The sequence below is a fragment of the Oncorhynchus nerka genome, linkage group LG26 (assembly GCF_034236695.1).
Source record: "Oncorhynchus nerka isolate Pitt River linkage group LG26, Oner_Uvic_2.0, whole genome shotgun sequence".
Taxonomy (NCBI): domain Eukaryota; kingdom Metazoa; phylum Chordata; class Actinopteri; order Salmoniformes; family Salmonidae; genus Oncorhynchus; species Oncorhynchus nerka.
The window spans coordinates 2,165,278-2,177,934 of NC_088421.1; the positions used below are offsets into that span (position 1 = coordinate 2,165,278).

The 12,657-nt window shown below is 43.1% G+C and overlaps 1 protein-coding gene across 3 annotated transcripts in view; it reads left to right on the plus strand.

The window, feature by feature from the left end:
* trpm4a (transient receptor potential cation channel, subfamily M, member 4a) overlaps positions 1–12,657 on the plus strand; it is a 60,888-nt gene that overhangs the window by 24,997 nt on the left and 23,234 nt on the right. For all 3 annotated transcript variants that reach the window (XM_065011089.1, XM_029635283.2, XM_065011090.1), the window contains exons 4-7: positions 3,505–3,685; positions 5,244–5,413; positions 5,912–6,089; positions 10,812–10,876. In XM_065011089.1, the coding sequence (XP_064867161.1) occupies positions 3,505–3,685; positions 5,244–5,413; positions 5,912–6,089; positions 10,812–10,876 (594 nt within the window). The remainder of the gene's footprint in view (positions 1–3,504; positions 3,686–5,243; positions 5,414–5,911; positions 6,090–10,811; positions 10,877–12,657) is intronic.

The following is a 12,657-nucleotide window of genomic DNA, read 5'->3' on the forward strand; positions in this document are numbered from 1 at the left end:
CTTTGTTGCTATAACAGCCTCCACTCTTCTGGGAAGGCTTTCCACTAGATGTTGGAACATTGGTGCGGGGACTTGCTTCTATTTAGCTACAAGAGCCCTAGTGAGGTCGGGCACTGATGTTGGGCGATTAGGCCAGGCTCTCAGTCGGATTTCCAATTCATCCCAAAGGTGTTCGATGAGGTTGAGGTCAGAGCTCCATGAAGGCCAGTCAAGTTCTTCCACACCAATCTCGACAAACCATTTCTACATGGACCCCGCTTTGTGCATGGGTACGTTGTCATGCTGAAACAGGAAAGGACCTTCCCCAAACTGTTGCCACAAAGTTGGAAGCACAGAATCATCTAGAATGTTATTGTATGATGTTGTGTTAAAATGTCCCTTCACTGGAACTAAAGAGCCTAGCCCGAACCACGAAAAAGCCCCAGACCATTATTCCCCCCCCCTACCTTTACAGTTGGCATAATGCATTGGGGCAGGTAGCGTTCTCCTGGCATCCGCCAAAACCAGATTCGTCCGTCAGACTTCCAGATGTTGAAGAGTGATTCATCACTCCAGAGAACGCGTTTCCACCCCTCCAGAGTCCAATGGCAGCGAGCTTTACACCACTCCAGCCGACGCTTGGCATTGTGCATAGAGATCATAGGCTTGTCTGCGGCTGCTCGGCCATGGAAACCCATTTCATTAAGCTCCCAACGAACAGTTCTTGTGCTGACGTTCCTTCCAGAGGCAATTTGGAACTCGGTAGTGAGTGATGCAACCGAGGACAGACTATTTTTTATGTGCTTCAGCACTCAGTGGTCCCGTTCTGTGAGCTTGTGTGACCTACCACTTCACGGCTGAGCCGTTGTTGCTCCTAGACGTTTCCACCCCCCAATATCAGCGCTTACAGTTGACTAGGGCAGCTCCAGCAGGGCAAAGTAACTCGTTGAAAGTAACTGAGCTCTTCAGTAAGGCCATTCTATTGCCAATTTTTGGAGATTGCATGGCTGTGTGCTCGTTATTATACAGTCGTGGCCAAAGGTTTTGAGAATGACACAAATATTAATTTCCACAAACTCTGCTGATTCAGTGTCTTTAGATATTTTGTCAGATGTTACTATGGAATACTGAAGCATAATTACAAGCATTTCATGAGTGTCAAAGGCTTTTATTGACAATTACATGAAGTTGATGCAAAGAGTCAATATTTGCAGTGTTGACCCTTCTTTTTCAAGACCTCTGTATTTCGCCCTGGCATCAATTAACTTCTGGGCCACATCCTGAATGATGGCAGCCCATTCTCGCATAATCAATGCTTGGAGTTTGTCAGAATTTGTGGGGTTTTGTTTGTCCACCCGCCTCTTGAGGATTGACCACAAGTTCTCAATGGGGTTAAGGTCTGGGGAGTTTCCTGGCCATGGACCCAAAATATTGATGTTTTGTTCCCCGAGCCACTTAATTATCACTTTTGCCTTATGGCAAGGTGCTCCATCATGCTGGAAAAGGCATTGTTCTTCACCAAACTGTTCCTGGATGGTTGGGAGAAGTTGCTCTCGGAGGATGTGTTGGTACCATTCTTTATTCATGGCTGTGTTCTTAGGCAAAATTGTGAGTGAGCCCACTCCCTTGGCTGAGAAGCAACCCCACACATGAATGGTCTCAGGATGCTTTACTGTTGGCATGACACAGAACTGATGGTCGCGCTCACCTGGTCTTCTCCAGTCAAGTTTTTTTCCGGATGCCCCAAACAAAGGGGATTCATCAGAGAAAATGAGAAAATCATCAGAGAAAATGACTTTACCCCAGGCCTCAGCAGTCCAATCCCTGTACCTTGTACAATATCAATCTGTCCCTTTTTCCTGGAGAGAAGTTGCTTCTTTGCTGCCTTTCTTGACACCAGGCCATCCTCCAAAAGTCTTCGCCTCACTGTGCGTGCAGATGCACTCACACCTGCCTGCTGCCATTCCTGAGCAAGCTCTGTACTGGTGGTGCCCCGATCCCACAGCTAAATCAACTTTAGGAGACTGTCCTGGCGCTTGCTGGACTTTCTTGGGCGCCCTGAAGCCTTCTTCACAACAATTTAACCCCTCTCCTTGAAGTTCTTGATGATCCGATAAACTGTTGATTTAGGTGCAATCTTACTGGCAGCAATATCCTTGCCTGTGAAGCCCTTTTTGTGCAAAGCAATGATGACGGCACGTGTTTCCTTGCAGTTAACCATGATTGACAGAAGAAGAACAATGATTCCAAGCACCACCCTCCTTTTGAAGCTTCCAGTCTGTTATTCGAACTCAATCAGCATGACAGAGTGATCTTCAGCCTTGTCCTCGTCAACACTCACACCTGTGTTAACGAGAGAATCACTGACATGATGTCAGCTGGTCCTATTGTGGCAGTGCTGAAATGCAGTGGAAATGTTTTTGGGGGATTCAGTTCATTTGCATGGCGAAGAGGGACTTTGCAATTAATTGCAATCCATCTAATCACTCTTCATAACATTCTGGCATATATGCTGCAAATTGCCATCATACAAACTGAGGCAGCAAACTTTGTGAAAATGTATATTTGTGACATTCTCAAAACTATTGGCCACGACTGTACACCTGTCAGCAACGGGTGTGGCCGAAAGAGCCCAATCCACTCATTTGAAGGGGTGTCCACATACTTTTGTATATATAGTGTATGTTACCATATAACCCTACTGAGTGATTGAATTTATGGAAATCTCATGATTTACCATTTTAGTGGCATTGTGGTAAGAATGTTAGTCTTAAAATTGGAAGATTGGGGGTTCGATCCCTTGTCAAATCATACCAAAGACTAATAAATGGGACCTGATGCCCCTGCTCTGCACTTAGCATTAAGTAGATGGATTGGGGGGTAAGGCTCTGCGACAGAATAGCATCAGGGTGTGTACTTGTACATCAAGCTGCCTCATGCTAAAGAAACAGGAGGCTCTTGCCCTGTGGGCCATTCTGGCTCAGACAAAGCATAATTGTCCAAGGCTTTACTTACTTACCTAATTTCATGATGTTATAAGATGCTATACGTTATGAAACTAACATGTCACTCAAGCATTCGTTGACACTAAATGACAACAATGTGAACGTATTTCATTTCAACCTCTGGCTCGTTTACGTCGGGCCTTGTTGCTCCGTCAGTTGCTGGTGAAGTGTCTTTCATATCGACAATGAGAGAGCTTTGACATAGCAGAGGTGAGGTATGAGCCTGTCGTGTTTATTCATTTCACAGCAGAACGCCTGTCTGGCATTCTATGGAACAATGGTAGAGGAGTTCTAGCATGTGCTGCCAGCCCTCACATCAGTCAGACGGAGTGTTCTCACCTGTACCGACATCTCTTTGCCACTGGTGAACTACACCATAGGCAGAATAACCAATTAGCAATTACTTGATGTAGCAGCACCAATTCACCACAGCTTCTTGATAATCATCCCTGTATTGCGATACTCGTTGTCCCCTCCTCCTCCTCCACCTCATCCATTCTTCTCTCTTCCTATTGGTCAGTTCCTGCGCCTGTCGTGCGACACCACCCCTCAGATGGTATACACCCTGATGACAGCCCACTGGGGGGTACCCTCCCCCAACCTGGTGGTTTCTGTGGTGGGGGGTGAGGGGTGCGAGAAAGTCAAGACCTGGGTCAGGGAGGTGCTGAGACAGGGGCTGGTCAGGGCAGCACAGAGCACAGGTGAGACACACATAGACACGGTACCCTGCACCTTAGAGACCGCAGTCCTGTGAACATAGTCATTGAACATCGGTCACTTTAATGTTTACATATTGTTTTACCCACTTTCTATGTATATACTGTATTCTAGTTATTACTCACCCTATATACAGTAACTAGTGCTATACACTAGATAATAGTAAAAATTAAGACAAATACTGGAATGAGTAGGTGTGTCCAAACTTTTGACTGGTGCGGTATATAAAAAATGACAAAATAACCGAGGAGGATGGTCCTCCCCTTCCTCCTCTGATATATGTATGTATATACTGTATATATATATATATTTCCGGACTCTGACATTGCTTGCTTTGATACTGTATTACCGTTTGGATTATGAGTGTATTGTTTTGTATGGCTAGGTATTACTGCACTGAAACACAAGCATTTCGCTGCACTTGCGATAACATCTGCAAATCTGTATACATGACAAATAAACTTTGATTGATTTGACACACACACACCCAGGTGTCCTGGGTTTGAGGTTGGTCAGTTCGGAATAGGGCACAGGTGAGAATAACGCCCACTCCGTTTAATCTATTTGTTTAATATATCATGAATTCATATATGTTATCCCATTAAGATGAACCACGGAACTGATGATTTTCTGGCAGAAATACTGTACATATCCCCAAGATTCACTGAGGACAAACAGCATGGTTGTTTTATAGATATGTATATACGATCCTATGACATCAATACATGAGGTATTTACTTTCATAACGTATTGTAGGGACAGAGCGGATCAGGTGGAATTAAAAGTATGTCCGTTCTACCAATTAGAGTTGCATTGCTGTTATAATTTACCCTCCTTCTCTTCCTCCTCCTCTTCCTTCTCATTCTCTTCCTCCTCCTCTTCCTTCTCATTCTCTTCCTCCTCTGGCTGTATGGGTTAAAAGTTTACAGGACACATGACCATCTAGGCCAGACAGTTGTTGATTAAAGCAAGGCAAGCCAATAAGCAGGTTGTCCATAGAGCATACAATTAGCAGACACAGCAATGGTAAGAGGCCAACCAGTAGAACAGGATATACTTTGAGTAAGTGTAAATAAGTGCATGTAGTTCAGCATTCAAATGAAGTATTTTAAACAAATCCTTCCTGGGCCTCATTCCAAAAAAATATAATTTATTTGATGTCATCTTTCACTGCCAGTTACATGTTTTCACGGTGCCCTTGACTCATAACCAACAAGCTTATGTTCCTTATCTGTCTATAGTCCATTGTCCATCCTGGTTGCTCAGTCGGTAAGAGTGTGGTGTTTGCTATCCCAAGGTTGTGGGGGTTCAATTCCTGCAGGGGTCACAGTTATGCAATCACTGTACTACAAGTCGCTTTGAATAGTGACATCTGCTAAGTGGCATATTATAATTGTGTCATAAACATTTCTCTCATGCTCTGTCTCACGCCCTCACTGCCCTTTCTTCCCATATCTCTCGCTCCCTCTTTTTTATTTTTCTCACTCACTCACTCCCTCCCTCCCTCTCTTCCTTCTCCTCTACCTCCCCCCTCTCTCCCAGGGGCATGGATAGTGACGGGGGGGCTGAGGGAGGGAGTGAGTCATTGTGTTGGGGAAGCAGTGAGGGATCATGCGGCGGCGGCCTCCTCCCTGTCCCAGAAGAAAGTCATCGCTGTGGGCGTGGCCCCCTGGGGGTTGGTGCACAACAGACAGCAGCTCATCAACACACAGGTACATTTACGCACACACAATGTTCAATGTATACAGTATTAAGCATGCACGTGACACAGACATAGAAACACACACACACAGGAATGCATAGGAACACGCTACTGTACACTGGCACTATATACAATTATAGAATTTTGTTCACTTTCATCTCTCCCCTCTTTGCTTCTCACTCACTTTCCTAATTTATTTATGTCCCCTTCCTTCTCCTTTTTATCCCTTCTCTCTTTCACTCTATTTCTTTCTCTCTTTCAATAAGATGTCCTTTTAGGTTGAGAAATCCAAAACCACAGGAAATCAAATTAATAACAACGAGGTATTTTTATTACATGGGATGAGAATCACAATGTCTTCTTCTCTCTCTCTCTTACTACGTCTCTCTCCCTCTCTCTCTCTACCCTGATCTCTCTCCCCTCTTCCTTTACCCCTTCTCTCCTCCTCTGATCCCATTCTCTACCCATAATTTCTCTCTCTCACACATTCTCTAACCCTCCCCCCCAGGGTAGTTTTCCAGCACGATATTATGTCCAGAACACATCCCGTGACTCGTGCTGCCTGGATAATAACTACCAGGCCTTCCTGCTGGTGGATGATGGGAGTGTAGGCCGGCGGGGGGGGGAGATGGTCTTCAGGGCCAAGATGGAGGACTACATCTCCCACCAACGCACAGGCATCTGGGGTGAGACACAGCCCAGCTAGCACATAACGTTCTGAGAACCATCTGTTTCTAAGAGCTTGGTGAGAGTGTAGTTGTTCTATGGTTATTTTGCATTCAACCTTCCTACAACTTTCTGGGAATAATGGAGGATAGTTGCTTGGCATTGGAACATTCTCAGCACATTTAAGGAACTTGACAAAAAAACGTTATTTTCATTCAAATATTTCATTGCTTCTAAAAGCTCAAACATGATTACATTTAATTTCAATTCTAGGAACGTTCTCCAACTGGTTTGACATTGTGAAAGTTCTCGAATAGTTCAAATAATGTTAAGAAACAATGTTCTTCTGTGGAAATTTTAGTACTTCAGCATAAAGTTTCCTACAGGTTTTCTCATGGTTTAGATTAAGACATGTTCTCAAATTGTTTCCGATAACGTTAAGAAAAAAGGTTTTCTGTGGAAATTGCAGAACTTCCACAGAACATTCCACACAAGTTCCTATGTGGTTAGATTTAATGTCATATTTTTACTATATTCTGGGAACGTTTGAAAAAATGGTGTAACTGAAACAATGTTTTCAGAACGTTCAGAGAATGTAAGGTCCTTGGCAATATTCTGGGAATGTATATATTTTATTATTGTACACATTAACATCAATAACCTCTAAATTCAGTTCTCAGAACATGAAGAAAACTTTTCATAAAAACCACAACACTATTGCAACTTTCAGAGAACGTTCTAATAATGTTATTTAAAAACATATACATTCTATTCTCAGCGTCAACAATACTCTCTATATCCTCTATCTTGTTAAATGAGTTCAGGTGTGTTGTTAGCATCACCTGATCTTAATGAGTGTTTGTTTCCTTTGAAATGGGGTCTGTTTGAACAGACTAAAATGAACAGCTTTGTTTGCGTAAAAAATCATAGCATGCTAGCTCCATCCTAGTGGTCTAATTCCATGACTAGAAAACAAAATATCATAGGTTTGAATTTCACTGATGCTCTATCACAATAAAAAGAAATGTGTTTGAACGATAATGCCTACGGAAATTAATTTCCATGTTTATCTGTGCTTGGAGTTCAAAAAAGTGAATCCCAAAAAATCTAGCAGTCTTATTGAAACATTCAGTCATAATTTTAAGGAAGTTGGTCAAAAACCTACATATAACCTAGAATTTCCATTCTCAGAGCGTTAATAAAATCTCCCAAGAAAATGTTCTCAGAACCTCCCTACAACCTAAAAATAAACTTTCACAGAACAGGCTAAATTGTCACTTCTGTTCTCTGAATGTTTAAAAAATGTTTTTGGCGGTCAGATACCTATGGCTTCGTTCCCACAACCAATGTGAAACCAAAAACATACGTTCCCACAACTTCCAAGGAACCAAATGTGATAGCTGTGTGTACAATAATAAATCACTCTGTGTGCAATAATATTGTTTAACCTGATTTTTGAATGACTACCTCATCTCTGTACCCCACACATACAATTATCTGTAAGGTCCCTGTCGAGCGGTGAATTTCAAACACAGATTCAACCACAAAGACCAGGGAGGTTTGGAATGCCTCGCAAAGAAGGGCTATTGGTAGATGGGAAAAAATAATAAAAAGCAGACATTAAATATCCAGTCACTAGATACAGGTGTCCTTCCTAACTTAAATTGCTGGATAGGAAGGAAACCGCTCAGGGATTTCACCATGAGGCCAATGGTGACTTTAAAAGAGGTACAGAGTTTATTAATGGCTGTGATGGGAGAAAACAGGATAGATCAACAACATTCTAGTTACTCCACAATACTAACCTAATTGACAGAGTGAAAATGAAGCCTGTACAGATACAAATGTTCCTAAACACATATTCTGTTTGCAACAAGGCACTGAAGTAATACTGCAAAAAATGTGGCTGTTTGGGGCAAATCCAATACAACACATCATGTTCAAGCATAGTGGTATGGGTATTCTTGTAATCATTAAGGACTGGGGAGTTTTTCAGGATAAAAACATGATGAATATAGCTAATTACAGGCAACATTATGGAGGAAAACCTGGCTCAGTCGTCTTTCTACCAGACACTTGGAGATGAATTCACCTTTCAGCAGGACAATAACCTAAAACACAAGGACAAGGCTTACCAAGAAGACAATGAATGTTCCTGAGGGGCCGAGTTACAGTTTTGACTTAAATCTACCTGAAAATGGTTATCTAGCAATGATCAACAACCAATTTGACAGACCTTTTGAAGAACTTTGAAAAGAATAATGGACACATGTTGCACAATCCTGGTGTGGAAAGCTCTTAAGAGACTTACCCAGAAAGAATCACAGCTGTAATCGCTACTCACAGCTGTAAGGTGCTTCTACAAAGTATTGACTCAGGGGAGTGAATACTTATGTAAATGAGATACTGTATGCCAAGTATGCTTGATAAATAGGGGAAATCAGCACACACGCAATAATGGCATTATAATGAATATACATGTCAATATGACAACAGTCAAAAATAATCAATTATCAGTTGGAGCAAGCCCGTGTCACATAAACAACGAAAGCTGGTGATTGCGTTGCTGATTTGTTTTTTTACTTGAGATGTAGGGCCTGCTTTCTCACTGGTAACATTTTGTGCTGATAATCGGTCTGTAGCATTGTCACCAGCTTGTTCTATCCAAACAGTGTTTTCCTTTCATTTGGTGGTGGTGCAAGCACCTTCTCAGTGCCCACCGTTCTGTCATTATTTTGCTTGGATTCGGTGGATATGTAGTGGGTAGGCTACATATCATTTTGAGATTATAATAGAATGAATCAATACAATAGAATGGCTCTACCCTACATAATAATGTGTCTTTCGTTTCCCCTCGCTCATCAATTCAATTCAATTAGCTTTATTGGCATGACGTAACAATGTACATATTGCCAAATCTTACTTTGGATACTTACAATATGAAAATAATAAGAATCAAAGTTGTCGACGGGACATCAGTAACAACAATAATCAAGGGTCAAAATAACCATACATTGAACAAAAGCAATAAGCATACAGTAGAGGACATGTGCAGGTTGATTGGTCTGTCAGACACTGTCCCTCATTTTATGGCAGGCAGCAACTCACCCATTCTCTCCCTTTCTCCTCATCATACTTTACATTTATTTAATCTGTCGTTAAAAGTGTGAAATTAGTTTCGGTATAGTTTAGGTTCAGTTTCGAGGCAATTACCAAGGTGATTATCAACAAGGTACGCCACCTTCAACTATCAATTATTTGAATATTTTATTTTGATGAGCAAGGAGTCCCGCCCATAACGCCAGCCCGGCTTTGCTAGCGTTTGGTAAATACGACTAGTTTAATGGAATTCAGTGACGCTTGTGTAACTTTTTCGTATCGCTAATATTTGATGGGTTATTTATATATTTCAGTAAGAAAGACTAACATTAACAATGTATGACAATTCATCCAAAGTTGAACTCCTCTGGTGAGCGAAACATGGACGTTTTTGTTGTTGACATCAACACTATAAATACTTGGCAATATTCTATTTTATTTTGTCATTGAGATCCGTTGGTACACATATTAAAATTAGATCGACACAGATGATTGGCATGGTCTCCCTACTCTCTAAAAGACGCAAGGATGACTTATCGTGAAGTGTTCAATTGTGTTTTTATTTTTTTGTAAGGAACTAACTTGTAAAAATACATAGTCTTATATTGGTTCGAATCCAGGCTGCATCACATCCGGCCGTGATTGGGAGTCCCGTAGCGCGGCGCACAATTGGCTCAGCATCATCCGGGTTAGGCCGTGGTAGGCCGTCATTGTAAAAATAATTTGTTCTTAAACGGACTTGCCTAGTTAAATGAAGGTTTAAAAAAAAAAAAATTATTCTATGAGTAGTAAATCATGAAATATTCACACATTGACATTCATATGATGGACATTCACAATGAGATCAATAACATTCACAATCTGATCACGTTTACATGCACACTAATAATTAGATATTATTAAACTGAGTATGGCATTAGTCCTGTAAACTCCTTACTCTGCTCATCTAATTCCGCGCACGGTCATAATCAAAGTAAGCATAAACTGATACGTCTGGTCCTCTGAGCAATCTTTAGAATTATTGGGGATATGGAAACGCCTCACTCAGAGTCAGCGGTGTATTTGATTTGTGCATGCTAGCCACGAGCAGCTCAAATTGAATTATTTTGCACGAGTGAAGGGAGTTCGGAAATATTGAAAGTATGCATCTTAGAAATAGTTTTTACATACAAACTTTATATGTTCGAACTCAGAATCAAATATGCTTCACAAAAATAACATGGTTGCTGTGGTAGAACATTTATTTTGAATGCAGATGTTTTGCATTTTTTCAAAGTCCCGTCAAATTGCCAGATTTCAGATGTATCCGAGTAAACAGGATTATAGGGGAAATCGTTCTTCTTGAAAGGCACGTAAACGTCAACACAAACTATTATTAATCTGACTATTCACAATAGTCACATTATTGTGTGTATTTAACCTTACTGAATATTGCAAAAGACTTGACAATAATTTGATACATTCGCAGTCTTCCATGATGCTTGTGGAAATACATATTCTTATAAATATTCTTATAAGTAGTAAATCATGAAACATTGATGGACATTGACTATGACATCTGATCAATGATTCATGACTTAAAAACGTGATTTTATGGACTTCTCCCATTTGTCCTACACCCCTTCCCTGTACCTGTTTTCCAGGCAGTGGCAGTATAGATGTCCCTGTATTGTGTATGCTCATCTCAGGGGACGCTGCCATGCTGGAGGTAAGCTATGGCAACATCACTATCATCACTATGACTTGCTTTACTTTTCATGACATCACTACATTTACATTACATTTAAGTCATTTAGCAGACGCTCTTATCCAGAGCGACTTACAAATTGGTGCTTTCACCTTATGACATCCAGTGGAACAGCCACTTTACAATAGTGCATCTAGGTCTTTTAAGGGGGGAGGGGAGAAGGATTACTTTATCCTATCCTAGGTATTCCTTAAAGAGGTGGGGTTTCAGGTGTCTCCGGAAGGTGGTGATTGACTCCGCTGTCCTGGCGTCGTGAGGGAGTTTGTTCCACCATTGGGGGCCAGAGCAGCGAACAGTTTTGACTGGGCTGAGCGGGAACTGTACTTCCTCAGTGGTAGGGAGGCGAGCAGGCCAGAGGTGGATGAACGCAGTGCCCTTGTTTGGGTGTAGGGCCTGATCAGAGCCTGGAGGTACTGAGGTGCCGTTCCCCTCACAGCTCCGTAGGCAAGCACCATGGTCTTGTAGCGGATGCGAGCTTCAACTGGAAGCCAGTGGAGAGAGCGGAGGAGCGGGGTGACGTGAGAGAACTTGGGAAGGTTGAACACCAGACGGGCTGCGGCGTTCTGGATGAGTTGTAGGGGTTTAATGGCACAGGCAGGGAGCCCAGCCAACAGCGAGTTGCAGTAATCCAGACGGGAGATGACAAGTGCCTGGATTAGGACCTGCGCCGCTTCCTGTGTGAGGCAGGGTCGTACTCTGCGGATGTTGTAGAGCATGAACCTACAGGAACGGGCCACCGCCTTGATGTTATTTGAGAACGACAGGGTGTTGTCCAGGATCACGCCAAGGTTCTTAGCGCTCTGGGACGAGGACACAATGGAGTTGTCAACCGTGATGGCGAGATCATGGAACGGGCAGTCCTTCCCGGGAGGAAGAGCAGCTCCGTCTTGCCGAGGTTCAGCTTGAGGTGATGATCCGTCATCCACACTGATATGTCTGCCAGACATGCAGAGATGCGATTCGCCACCTGGTCGTCAGAAGGGGGAAAGGAGAAGATTAATTGTGTGTCGTCTGCATAGCAATGATAGGAGAGACCATGTGAGGTTATGACAGAGCCAAGTGACTTGGTGTATAGCGAGAATAGGAGAGGGCCTAGAACAGAGCCCTGGGGGACACCAGTGGTGAGAGCACGTGGTGAGGAGACGGATTCTCGCCACGCCACCTGGTAGGAGCGACCTGTCAGGTAGGACGCAATCCAAGCGTGGGCCGCGCCGGAGATGCCCAACTCGGAGAGGGTGGAGAGGAGGATCTGATGGTTCACAGTATCGAAGGCAGCCGATAGGTCTAGAAGGATGAGAGCAGAGGAGAGAGAGTTAGCTTTAGCAGTGGGGAGCGCCTCCGTGATACAGAGAAGAGCAGTCTCAGTTGAATGACTAGACTTGAAACCTGACTGATTTGGATCAAGAAGGTCATTCTGAGAGAGATAGCGGGAGAGCTGGCCAAGGACGGCACGTTCAAGAGTTTTGGAGAGAAAAGAAAGAAGGGATACTGGTCTGTAGTTGTTGACATCGGAGGGATCGAGTGTAGGTTTTTTCAGAAGGGGTGCAACTCTCGCTCTCTTGAAGACGGGAGGGACGTAGCCAGCGGTCAGGGATGAGTTGATGAGCGAGGTGAGGTAAGGGAGAAGGTCACCGGAGATGGTCTGGAGAAGAGAGGAGGGGATAGGGTCAAGCGGGCAGGTTGTTGGGCGGCCGGCCGTCACAAGACGCGAGATGTCATCTGGAGAGAGAGGGAGAAAGAGG